Source organism: Coregonus clupeaformis, chromosome 24 (genome assembly GCF_020615455.1).
Source record: "Coregonus clupeaformis isolate EN_2021a chromosome 24, ASM2061545v1, whole genome shotgun sequence".
In the NCBI taxonomy this organism is placed as follows: domain Eukaryota; kingdom Metazoa; phylum Chordata; class Actinopteri; order Salmoniformes; family Salmonidae; genus Coregonus; species Coregonus clupeaformis.
Genome location: NC_059215.1, coordinates 60,242,286 through 60,255,020, shown reverse-complemented (window position 1 = coordinate 60,255,020; position 12,735 = coordinate 60,242,286). Strand labels below are relative to the sequence as shown.

Genomic DNA, 12,735 nt, shown 5'->3' with positions numbered 1-12,735 from the left:
CAATCAGATTCTGCTTCATCATCTAACCACGCCTAGGTTGTTACGATGGCTATCTGTGGTTCTTTATCACATAACCAAATATTGTTTTTAGCATACCTGACTATGTTTCGTGTGAGAACGTTTATTATTTTGTATAAAGTGTTTTTAATATATCAATAGTGTGTAATGTGTCAAAGCGGTGCATAATTTCGTTTTAATCTCAGCGCGGCCCCCCTAGAATTTAAAATAAAATGGCATGGTACGTTCCAACACGGACACCAACTGAACCAATGCAGTTGGTTGTAGCGAACATGCTGAAAGGCGCGCATAGGTATGGTTATGAATTAGCTAGCTATCTATGCTAGTTAAAAAGCCGCGTTATTTGTTGAAATATTTTGTATTATATTGCCAAAGGCTGTCATCACTTTTAATCGCTGTATTGTGTTGTAGGCTGCTAGCGTTTGCTAGACATTAGCTGTCTGTTATTAACAGCTAGTTAGCCAACTGGTTTCATGTTTACACGTTAGTAGTTAGCAAGCTCTGCTATATTGCAAGCTAACTTGTACAACAGTGGGTGGGGTGGGGGACTGCTAGTTACTTAGCATTTCACAATGTAACATTACCAGAGCATGTCCTGAAGCCAAGGCTACCACCTTTTCTGATGGTTACAAGGAAGATAGCTAGAGCTAGTCGCTAGCTAAGTATTCTAGCTAGCTACAGTACTGACCGTTTGTGCACTGTTAAGCTACCAATAGCCAGCACATGCCTCCTTGACAATACTAACTAGATGGCCTCTATGTTTAACATACCCTTGAATTGTTCATGCCTAGCCAAACCTAATGTAACTCCTGAGATTAGGGTCTATCTAAAGCATTTCGGAGCAAACTAAGTCGCCAGTACGCTAACTAGAGTAATTAGCTAGCCTACTTAAAGGAGCAATCTGAAGTTGCTACAATCATTTTTAGACATTTTTAAATTAATTATATATAGCATACTCATTGATTATTGAATAATATAACTCATAGATGCCTCATGAGCTTAGTTCAACTGTCGCACCCTCATCAGAACCCTAAAATATAAACATGCTATTATCATAATTTTTTTTGAAAAACACTGTATAGCTTCAAAACATGATGAATGCTATAATTTTGTTATAGATCAGGGTAGGTAACCCTGTTCCTGGAGTGCCACAGGTACTGCAGGATTTTGTCACAACTAGGCACCACACTGAGTTAATTGATCAGTTCAGTGATTGCCTAAATTCAACACACCTGGTCTTCCAGGTCAGTTAAATCAAAAACATGAAGTGCCTATGGCACTCCAGGACCAGGGTTGCCTACCCCTGTCATAGATGGTCAGTACTTGTATCCATAGCTCTGTCCATGAATTTGAGTGGTTACATTTCTCAAGCCCCATCCTGCAGCTGTTTACCAAATCAGTGGTGGGGTGGCCCGCTTTGTAATTGTTTGTGCTGCACATTGCCCCTTTAAGACTGCAATCAGCAAACAATAACACTTGAGACTGAATGATCCAGTGTAGTGAAATGGTGTTCTGTTGCCCTCACTTAGTGGATCCCCCTCTTGATGTTAACCTTTGGAGTCCAATAGCCCAATGGTCCCCAAACTGTGGGGTCACCCCTGAGCCCCCCACCCCAAAATAAAAAACATACAATTATTATCATAATTTATTTTAGGAACTCAGTCCGCTTTAACGTAGTCTTGAAAGTTGGAATAGTAGAATGCAATTTCGAAATTGGGTAGTGCGTCATCAGTTTCCTCGTCATGTCAGTCATTGAATACCTATTTATAACTTGTCAGAAATGTCCAGATCAACTAGCCCATGTCAGCTAAGGTTTTTTAGCACATATATTTTGTTGTAATTCATATCACATGTATACACATTAGAAATGGCAAAGTGTATAGAGCTGCAAGAAAATTACCTTTAAAATGGCATCATTTTTCTCTGCACCCCATGACAAAATGTGTAGAATTGCAGGAAATAAGCTTTAAAACCTGCAACATTTTCTCTCTGCCAACAAGATGGGTGTGGACAGTTTGTCATGAACAGTGCTTGTGCCCATAGAAATAGACGTGGGGCGCAGGATGTTCCCCAATGCTGGAAGCGGGGCCTGATTGAAAAGGTTTGGGAACCTACAGTTTGGGAACCTACAGCTTACATGATGTCAGTAAAACAGCAAGAATGGTGTCCCATTATGTGATCACTGTGACAGCTGTCACCTATGACCTTTCACACATTTAAAAAGCTTCCATCTAAACAACCCCCCGACCCACATTGCCCGGGAGAAGGGTGTTTCACCCCACCCTTCCTGGAAAAACCAGACAAGTCTGTGTTTGTCTGGTATGTCTCTCCTAGTGGAACTGTAGCAAGGGATCTATATGACTGATGGGTTTTGCATTTAGGGCTGTTCTGATGATCTCTTGATTATCTTATTGTCACTCCCTACAATAATTTTCTCAGTGACTACCACAGAAATTAAACGGGCACATTAATGTTCAGGCTTTAAGCTATATGAATCCCCCCAAACAAGTTAGCCCACTACTGACGTATGTAAGCTTTGGCTCGCTTGAGTGTGCATACGGAAGTATTATTTTTGGCTTTCAATACAGATGTGCTGTTTCTGTATAAGGAAGTTCTAATAATCTAATATCCTCTCTTTTGAAAGATTAACCCCTCTTCAACCCTGATGCAGGTGGTAAAGTCAAACCAAACAGTAAATACACCGGACGTAAGCATCACCAAAATACAGTTAGCATGGAGGACTCCGGTCGGGGAGCCAGCTACACAGTACCCTGTGACGACTACGTCCATGTGGTGGAGTTCAGCCCCTTTGACAGTGGCTCAGCTGCGTCCCTCCTGGCCTATGGAGGAAACCAGTATGTGGTGGTCGGTACCTGCCGCTTCCAGGTGAGTGGTAGCCTGCCAGATCCACATTCTCAGTAGCCACTGGTTCTTTCTTCATTTTTCCTCTTCCTCATGTCCTCTCTTCTCGCCTCCATTCTCAAAATGCATCGAAAGGAAGATCCTCCCAAGGTTCCTCCCCTCTGAGGAGGCATGGATAGGGGACATGAGGAATTGAGAAACCGTCAGTGTTTTGGTGCCATGTGTGATGTGAACCACTGTTTGTGCAGGAGGAGGACATGGAGGTAGAGGGGGTTGAATTCACCACACTGCGTGTTTTCCATCATGCGTTACGTGTGGATTGCCTTGCATGGAGCCCTGAGTCTCGGCTGGACAAGCTGCCCCAACTCATCAGGTACCTCACTCCTTTTAGTTCTTGCAGCTGTCTTCTGTCTTTACATCAGGGTGTCTTCAACTCTGGTCCTGGAGTGCTGCTTGGTGTGCAGGCTTTCATTCCAGCCCTGCAATAAGTAACAACTGATTCAGCTCAACATGGTGCAGACTGAAGACGTGGTTAGTTGGTTATTTGGACCAGCCACCACTGTGGGTTGAACCTGCACTACTGTTTTTTTCTCTCTCTTCATCATCAGCTCCTACCTCAGTCAATCAATCAAATGTATTAAAAGCCCTTTTACACCAGCAGATGAGTCAAAGTGCTTATACAGAAACCCAGCCTAAAACCCCAAAGAGCGAGCATGCGAGCAATACAGGAGAGGGAGAGAATATACTTAAGATCACATAGGACTCCAAATAAGACAGGAGAAAAACATCAGATAGGACAGACTGACCCTAGCTCCCGGCAGATAGACTATTGCAGCATAGATATTGGGGACTGAGACGGGGGACACTGTGGCCCTGTCTGACGATACAGGGCCAACCAGGCAGGATATAACCCTACCCACTTTGCCAAAGCACAGACCCCACACCACTAGAGGGATATCAACAGACCAGCAACTTACTACCCTGAGACAAGGTAGAGTATAGCCCACAAAGATCTTCCCCACCGCACGAGCCCGAGGGGGCGCAAGACCAGACAGGAAGATAACATCAGTGACTCAACCCACTCAAGATGAGTATAGTGAAAAGCTCCCCTGGTTCCAGACTACACTCAATCATAGGACCTACTGAAGAGATGAGTCTTCAGTAAAGATTTAGTTGAGGCCGATTCTGCGTCTCTCATATGAATCGGCAAACCATTTCATAAAAGTGGAGCTCTATAGGAGAAAGCCCTGCCTCCAGCTGTTTGCTTAGAAATTCTTGGAACAATGAGGCTTGTGTCTTGTGACCGTAGAGTACGTGTAGGTATGTACGGCAGGACCACCTGTCACCTGCTTATCCCAGAGCCATATATTTATCTAAATATATCTCTGGATCATCCATCTACACCACCTCTGTGACAGTCAGTGGTATAAAACCCTCAGTAGTCTTGGCCCAGCTGCATTCCACATTCACCTACCGTATGAAGCCCAGTCATCCTACTATTCTCAGTGGCCCACTGCAAGAATACCAACCCAGTTATTTCAGGTGTGGTTTGATAAAAAAAGGAAGTTGAACGTAATTACATAGAAAGCAAGGTTTTCCTCTTAATTGGAATTGTGGATGGGAATGCTGTAATCCCGCGGGAGATGTTTCCAAGTTGCTTTAATTGAAAGGGAAAGGCAGCAATACTTCCTGGCCTTCTGTGGTTAAGTCTGCAGGGCCCTGGGGGCCGGCGTGTGACGTGCGCACATGTTATTGCGCTGATGGCTCCTCCGCTCAAGTTCTGTCCCTCCCCTAGTTTTGCACGTAGTTATGCCTTCCAGGAAAAGTACAGTGTTCTCACGGGCGTGCCTGAGGCAGGGGCCGGCTAGGAGGAGGAGGAGGAGGAGGAGGAGGAGGGGGCAGGGGGCTTATGCTGGGATGCTTCCAGATTCTACCAGGCCAGCCATGTGAGGTCCAGTCAGCAACCTCCTGGTAGATTCTGGTGAACTGTCAGGAACACTTCCCCAGCATCAGCTCAGGGCCAAAACAGACCCAATCATTAGTCAACCCTGTGACATTGACAACTCTTTGAAGATTGTCTCATGAAGAAATGTTCTCCCACTTGGCACCTGTTCTTTCATTGACAATATTCCTGCAGCATAGGCTAAATCTAGTTAGAAACATTTGTATCACAAGACTGTGAGTTATGTATTGAATTAGAGGTTTGATGATAGATCTTTGGCAATGCCCAGCAATTGAGTTGAAAGAAGGGTGAAATGCCCTCCACAATTCGCTGACTACTAGGCTATGTATCAGTTGTTGGTATAATCACCTGTACCAGTTGCTTGGGAGAATATTCTGGCTGTGTATCGTGACATCATGCCAAATCCGTCTGTTCCTGCGACTGCAAATGCGTGAAAATGCGTCTGTTTTTCTTGCGATATGTGTGTTTTTCTTGTCATAAGTGAGTTAGTGTAATTGTGTAAGTAATTGCAGACGCTGGTATATACTACAACTGATTAGAGGCAAAGTCCTCTTCCAGGCGTTAGTTAGTCTCTGAAACAGAAATGCTGAAATGGCATGAGGTCGGTGAGGAATCTTGTTTTTCTCCATGTTTATCTTCGCAGTTAGAATCTCCCTGGCAGTGTTTCCATTGAACCATGTCCAAGTCTTTACCACACGGACGCAACCACCCAAAGGAGTCAACCCGCGCTGCAGTGCAGTCAGACACGCATAGACATGTACGTGTGCCTGGGTGTGTGAACGCGTGTCTTTGAGAAGGATGGGCTCTGTTTTGATGTTCTCTTTCTTTGTTTATGTCTGTCTCTCTCTCTCTCTCTCTCTCCCCAGATTTTGCACTGCAGCAGCAGACAGAAAAGTGAGGCTGTTGACTTCTGATCTTCAGAATAAACATGAAGTCAAGGTAGAGTACCGGAACTCCCGCCCTCACGACTAGATCACACTGGAACTACCACTGCACCTGTCAGTTTAGTTGGCATCTGGTTTCTTTAAATCAAGCCATTTGTATGTAGCACACTGGCAGTAGGTACTTAGTGAATGGCTTTTATATTAGCCTATTCAAGAACCTAGCACACACAAGGAGCCAGGGCACTGTCCTACAGTCTATGGTACGCTCGCACCAAATGCAGCGTTTGTTAATTGTATATTCTGTGTTTCTGTGGTGATGTCTGTGTGGTTGTCTAGGTGATGGAAGGTCACACCAGCTACATCAACCACTTAGTGTTCGAACCCACAGAGGGGAAACAAATCGCTTCGGTCAGCGACGACCATACATGCAGGTCAGTCCGAACCCCCCCTTCCTACCGGTCTCATTCAGCAAGAAGAATATGAGTGTCTTCCCCCAGCTCTTGGTTCTGTGTTCTGTTCTCTGTTAATGGTGCAGAAAGTCCTGACTGTGTTTCCACAATGAAACCCAATGCTTATCACAACACACCCCGGTGTTGCCGTGCGTAAGCACACCACCCCGCTTCTCCAGCTTTTCGAAAGTAATTGGTTAAATATGGAAATCCAATTAGATTCAGTACTGCTGGAGGTTTTTCCTCCTTAGGGTTGACACTTAACAAGGTCCCCCAATGTGGCCTATCAATCAGTAGAAGTAGAAGGAAAGAGTATGTCGGTAGCCAGGAGTAACCGTGGTGTAACCTGAGCACAGGAGGTTGGTGGCACCTTAATTGGGGAGAACGGGCTCGTGGTAATGACTGGAGCGGAATCAGTGGAATGGTATCAAACACATGGTTTCCACGTGTTTGCTATTTCATTTGCTCCCTTTCGGCCATTATTATGAGCCGTTCTCCCCTGAGCAGCCTCCACTGAACCTGAGGGACCTCCTGTTTCATTAGTAATTAGGGTAGTTGCTAGGGTCCAGACAGGGCGAAAGCCTGGCACCAATCCTACTCCCTCCTTGCCCCTTCCCCCTCAATGTGAGCTCGTATTGTTTTATCTGTGATTGATGGGTGAGAACATTTTAATAAAGTTAGCAGCTTAGAAATTAATGACTGGCCCCTACTTTTCTCTCAGCTAGAGCCTGAAAGAGCACGTCTCTCATCGCCATCTTTAAACCCAACGCTCCCTGGATGAGAAACACACCTGAAACATCTGCTTTCTATTCATAAACTCATCATTTCAGGAGCCTGGAGCTCGCAGTTACACTTCCAGTCATCAAATACAGGCCATGGTTGAATTATCTCCTCAATCTCCTTCCGCCCTGCCTAAATGCTCTGAAGTGTTGGTTAGGATGAGGGATGTGGGGGGAGAGAGTGAGGCTGGGGCTGGAGCTCTGCTACTGCGAGAAACATCAGCGCTCAGTTCTCCCTCAGCCTCCCTCTATAATGGCCTGGCCAGAGAAAACAGGGGTACGTTTGCTCGGCTCCATCTGCAGAAAGATTTAAATTCTGTCACGTTGAGAAAATATGGGACGCAGGAGGAAGAGTGAGGTGGAACAAGGGAAAGATCAAGTTAACAGGAGAGGGGCCTTCCAGGCAGCCCACACAAACTGAGACCCCTGATAGGGTGAGCGAAAAGAACAGTGGACCTGCTTCTCTACTGAGTGTGTGTGTGTGTGTGTTCGTACACTTGGCAGGTTGTCCTACCATAACTCTGCTGTGCTCTTTGTCAACACTGTCCTTTCCTGCGTGGGAACTCTACTCCAGCCGGAGTAGCCACCTGTAGCAGCTAGAAGAAGGTCACAGCCTCCCACTGAGGTCATAGTGTCTGCCAGAGGTCCCAACCTCTCTGGGCTGGGGTCCCATTGTGTCTGTTAGCTTACAATTGTATTTGCAGTAGGTATGTTTCTGTTGAGCGAGATGGATTCCTCAGTTCAGCCCGCTCTGGTTTCGTGTTCAGATGGGTCAGCAGAATACAGCTTACTTAAGGGGCTTGAACAGAGACACCTGCTGCAACTATTTGATGTGCGGGATCTCAAATATTGATTTTATGTCTTAAGAAATTATTTTGTGCATGATCTACTCTGTGTCATCCTTTTGGAAAGTATTTTTCTGAGGCGTTATCATAATAGTTTGAGACTTTCTCCCCACTCGAACCCGTCAGTCAAGCTATCTGTCAGTTAGGCTGTCCACTCGACAAAATCCCAATCTTTCATCTCCTCTTTTCCTTTAACCTTTTCTCCTGTTCTCACGCTTTTTTTTGCTCCGTGCTAGGAGATCCCATCATCAACTCTAGCGAGAGGAGCAAACTGATCCAATAAAAATGACTAATGGCTGAGATAATTATTTCAACAGTCCAAATGTCTGTTAAAGATCATGTTATTGTTCAAGACACTTGAGCAGATCCGATCAAGATGGATGCTGATGTGGTTTTGGGGAGGTGGAGATGCTGTGCACCTCCGCCTGGACTCCCTTGTGAGGCTCTGAGGTGGGATTACTGTTAGTCTTTCTCAACCCTCGTTCCCCTGAGAGTCGCCAAGGTTATTTACCCTGCACTCTCCAATCATTTAGTTCACACAGTGCACACTACGTTTCCCATTTCCTACGCTCATTTGGAAAACATTGACCAAAATGAAACACCTGCAGCTGCTGTTTTCTCACTCACATCTACACACAGACTTCAAATGCTGTCTTGCCTTTCAACTCTATTGTACATGAAGCCCAGTGTTATTGCTTGATGTCATGTCAGTTGTAGTGTTATGCAATTACACAGTGCTTTGTCAGTGGCGGTTTCAGTCTTGTTTCTTGCCCCCTTTCATGCCTTTCACCTTGTTCAGCAAGGGTTATGTTTAAAAAAATAATAATCTTTCCCCATTTGAAGGGCAAGGTGGTTGACCACAACTTGGCCGGATGCGGCGTAGCGTGCGATTAAACTCTGCTTGGCGAGTGGTCTGAGAAGAGAGGGTTTATGCTTGTTTGTCTGCTGTGGTCTGAGGCTTCCAACCTCACTCATGCTCTAAGGAGGAGGGTCTGCACTGCGCTCTACACAGGGCCATTCTGACTTCTGTGTCGAGTAAAGAAGCAAAAGCTCTCATGGAGAAATATGAGGGTGTTTTATCCCCTGCAGGGAAGACACAGGAAAAGTTGAATGTTTGTTTACTGAGGTGTTCATCTGGGATGGGGCATAATCATATCCTCTCCACTGAAGACACCTCTCCAACATGATTGACATTTAGAAGGACTTTGGGGCTTTATTAGATGATGTCTTCTGCATGACCTCATCAGTCAGCGCCTTCACATCGCTCCCAATCTCACGGTCCTTGTTTTTTAAAAACCGCTTGCAAGTTTATTCCCTCCTGGTTCAGGGGAATGTTCTGTTAGATATGAGGCCTTGTGTTCGCTGAGGAGGGCTTTCAGATGTGGTTAAAGAGTAGATCGTGGTCTCGGGAGCAGCCTGTCCTCTCCAAGTGATTTATTACATCTGCACGCATGTTTGCCTTGTATCCTCGGTCTTCTCGCTCGTCAGCGCAGGGCCCCAGCCGTCTGTCTTCACAGCTCGGGGCAGATTACAACCAAGATCCCTTTTTCCATGAAAGAAGGGCGGTACTAGTGAGGCTCTGTGTGCACATCTCTTGGACAACTGGCAGAAGTTAGATAAATTACACGCAGGCATTACGTGCTTTCACAAAAACACTGTCACCATTACAGACCTGTTGTGTGCTGTTCACTCATTAGAGTATATTCTGAAGAGAGTCACACAAACGCCTGGGGAAAGGTGCATTGGATGGAAGCTTGTAACCTAGCTTTTTTGACAAAAACAGCCAGCCAGCCATGATGTCTTTTGTTCTGTTTGGTATTTTTAGCTGCCATTAACGTGTGTAATCCTTTGTTTTGTGTGCTGTCAGCACCAAGGCGTCTGCCTGCACTGTGCTGCGCGTCATCTCCTCTCCACACACGGGGTAGCTGGACTCCGGAAGCTGTTTTTAGCACTGCTGCGCGTCCCGCTCCAGTACAGCTAATTGAGTGCTTATTAATCTTGTTTTTTGGACTTGATAATTTGTCATTTTTGACAGGACCTGTTTTATCTGAAGCTTCAGACCCGGTTGTTTGTTTGAATCCCCAGACATCCTGTCTGAGGTTGTTTTCTAAACGGGAATTTTCTTACAATCCTTAAAATGTTTATTTCCCCTGAGCACACCCCCTCTCCGACCATCCTGTAGTGTCCAGCTAGTGCCCTTTCCCATTCATGCCTGATGGCCTCTCTTGTCCCCACAGGGTGTGGGACCTGGAGGGCAATGAAACCACTACATTCAGACTACGCTCCCCTGGCGTCACTGTGTGCTGGCATCCTGAAGATGTCTTCAAGGTGCGTACAGTAACAGTGCTCTCCAGTTTCATAATGAGAGTTTAAATAATTAGTGAGAGTTATACGACCTAGTGAGAGTGAAAAGATCTAGTGTGAGAGTTTAAAAAAAGATCTAGTGTGAGAGTTAAAAAATATCTAGTGTGAGAGTTAAAAAAGATCTAGTGTGAGAGTTAAAAAAAGATCTAGTGTGAGAGTTAAAAAAAGATCTAGTGTGAGAGTTAAAAAAGATCTAGTGTGAGAGTTAAAAAAGATCTAGTGTGAGAGTTAAAAAAGATCTAGTGTGAGAGTTAAAAAAGATCTAGTGTGAGAGTTAAAAAAGATCTAGTGTGAGAGTTAAAAAATATCTAGTTTGAGAGTTAAAAGATGTAGTGTGAGAGTTAAAAGATGTAGTGTGAGAGTTAAAAAAGATGTAGTGTGAGAGTTAAAAAAGATGTAGTGTGAGAGTTAAAAGATGTAGTGATACTAAACCTCTGTCCTCCGTCCAGCTGATGGTGGCCGAGAAGAAGGGGACGATCCGCTTCTATGACCTTGTTACCCAGCAGGCCATTCTTTCTCTGGATTGTGGCCAGTCGCCGCTCATGTCGGCCGACTGGTGCCTCACCAACACCATCAAGGTGGGTGCGGTGACGGGCAGCGACTGGGTCATCTGGGATATCACCCGCTCCAGGTGAGTGGCAGGACAGATGCTTGTGACCAACTGGAGTTCGAACCCGGGTCTCTAGCACGCCACAAGACTTTGTTAGCCCCAAGAGCTAACACAAGTCTTTATGTCACAGACAAGGTTACCCATCACCTCCAGTTACCTGCTGTATAACACTGGGATTTATTCATGGTTATTTGTCTGTGTGTAGTTACCCACAAGAGAAGAGGCCTGCCCATGTAGAACGAGCAGGAAACTTCAGGTAACTGCTTTGTCCTTGCTTCCAAGGTCCTTGCTATCTGGTATCCTTGGGATGTCCCTACCCCATTTTGAAGTTAACATTTGAAATGGTTAAGATAAGGGTTAGGGTAGAGGTTAGGGTTTAGGGTAGGGACGTCCCAAGGATCCCGAATGCTTCCAATTCCTCTGTCCTTCAGAGTATTGTGATGCATTTTGCGGTAGTCCTGCTGATACCACTGCTGCCGAACAACGTCAATGATAATGGCTGTGGTGATGATGATAATGGTGATAGCAATTACTGTAACCACGGGTCTCATGGTCTTCCAGGTGGTCTCGGGCCAATGAGAATCTCTTCTCCACAACAGGATGTCCAGGCAAGATCAGCAGTCAGTTACTAGTGCATCACTTGGGTCACCCAGAGTCAGTGAGCTGTGTGTTTGGCTGTTTGCATTGGCACAGTGTGTCAGTTTCTGAGTAATAAAAGTGTGGGAATAATGTTCAGTAAGAGTGTTGGGAATGGGGATAATGTGACATGCTTCCTGGACCGGGTTTCTTATGTTTATATGGTGGTGTTGTTGCAGCCCGTGATGATTGGATCAGCCACGGTGGGGGCGGGTCTAAGCTGGCACAGGTCCCTCCCACTCTGTGTAATTGGCGGTGACCGAAAGCTCTCTTTTTGGATGACAGAAATGTAATGTAGTCGCTCCCTATGGACGACTACATTACTACGACTCAGTTCCTGAGTGGCGCAGTGGTCTAAGGCACTGCATCGCAGTGCTAACTGTGCCACTAGAGATCCTGGTTCGAATCCAGGCTCTGTCGCAGCCGGCCGCGACCGGGAGACTCATGGGCGCGCAGATTGGCCCGGCGTCGTCCCAGGTAGGGGAGGGAATGGCCGGCAGGGATGTAGCTCAGTTGATAGAGCATGGCGTTTGCAACGCCAGGGTTGTGGGTTCGATTCCCACGGGGGGCCAGTATAAAAAAATGATGTATTCACTAACTGTAAGTCGCTCTGGATAAGAGCGTCTGCTAAATGACTAAAATGTAAAATGTAAATGTAATGTATGGGAGGCAATGCAACTGTAAATTGAAACTATTTGACCGGAGGTGTGGTCGGATATTTCTATTTTCATAATTTTTCAATAAAGTATTTCATTTTCCATGTTTTTGTTTGCTTTGAGTTCTGAATTGAAAGTTTAGACACATCCTGGACTTTTGATCTTTATTTTAGAGTCCGACAACTGACCGCCCCTTCAGGTCATACCCAGACAAACAGAAGGGTGGAACTTGGCTTCTGTGAAAAGCGGTGCTGGTTTTGTCTTTCTCAGAAGCGTATCAGTGCTAGTCTGTTATGATGTTCTGCCAAGCGCCTCAGGGTGAGCTGCAGGTCACAGGAATGTGTGAGCTCAGTGCTGCCAGCACTCTACTCTACCGATCAACACCACAATCCCTCTACAGGTGCTCACTCTCTCTCTGTAAAACAGACATACACACTCACCCATACACATTCTCTCTGTCTCACGCACACACACACATCCGTCCCCACCCTCATAGGTCCTATTCCACCTGCAGAGTGAGGCCTGGGAAGGCCTAACGCAGGCAGCCAGGCCCTGCTCCTGCTATTGGGTAAACCCTGAGATTAAGACAAGGGGAGGAAACTAGAGAGAGAGAGAGAGGAAAAAGGTTTTGAAAAGTTGTTTTGGAAGAGATGCGCAGGAAACTGGGAG

General features: G+C 45.8%; 1 protein-coding gene across 1 annotated transcript; it reads left to right on the top strand.

The window, feature by feature from the left end:
• The first annotated feature begins 4 nt into the window (after nucleotides 1-4).
• Nucleotides 5-11,819, top strand: LOC123481852 (nucleoporin Nup37-like). The gene is made up of 10 exons (XM_045207364.1): nucleotides 5-310; nucleotides 2,690-2,904; nucleotides 3,129-3,253; nucleotides 5,710-5,782; nucleotides 6,064-6,158; nucleotides 10,038-10,128; nucleotides 10,614-10,795; nucleotides 10,980-11,030; nucleotides 11,336-11,432; nucleotides 11,590-11,819. Exons 2-10 carry the CDS (start codon nucleotides 2,752-2,754, stop codon nucleotides 11,701-11,703), a joined length of 981 nt encoding a protein of 326 aa, XP_045063299.1. The 5' UTR covers nucleotides 5-310; nucleotides 2,690-2,751; the 3' UTR covers nucleotides 11,704-11,819.
• Nucleotides 11,820-12,735: the final 916 nt, after the last annotated feature.

Bases quoted from the DNA above. Each gene is read 5' to 3' on its own strand.
- LOC123481852 (XM_045207364.1), top strand. From the start codon at position 2,752: ATGGAGGACTCCGGTCGGGGAGCCAGCTACACAGTACCCTGTGACGAC. The intron at 6,159-10,037 runs GTCAGTCCGAAC...TTGTCCCCACAG, and splicing joins AGCGACGACCATACATGCAG to GGTGTGGGACCTGGAGGGCA. The intron at 10,129-10,613 runs GTGCGTACAGTA...TCCTCCGTCCAG, and splicing joins ATCCTGAAGATGTCTTCAAG to CTGATGGTGGCCGAGAAGAA.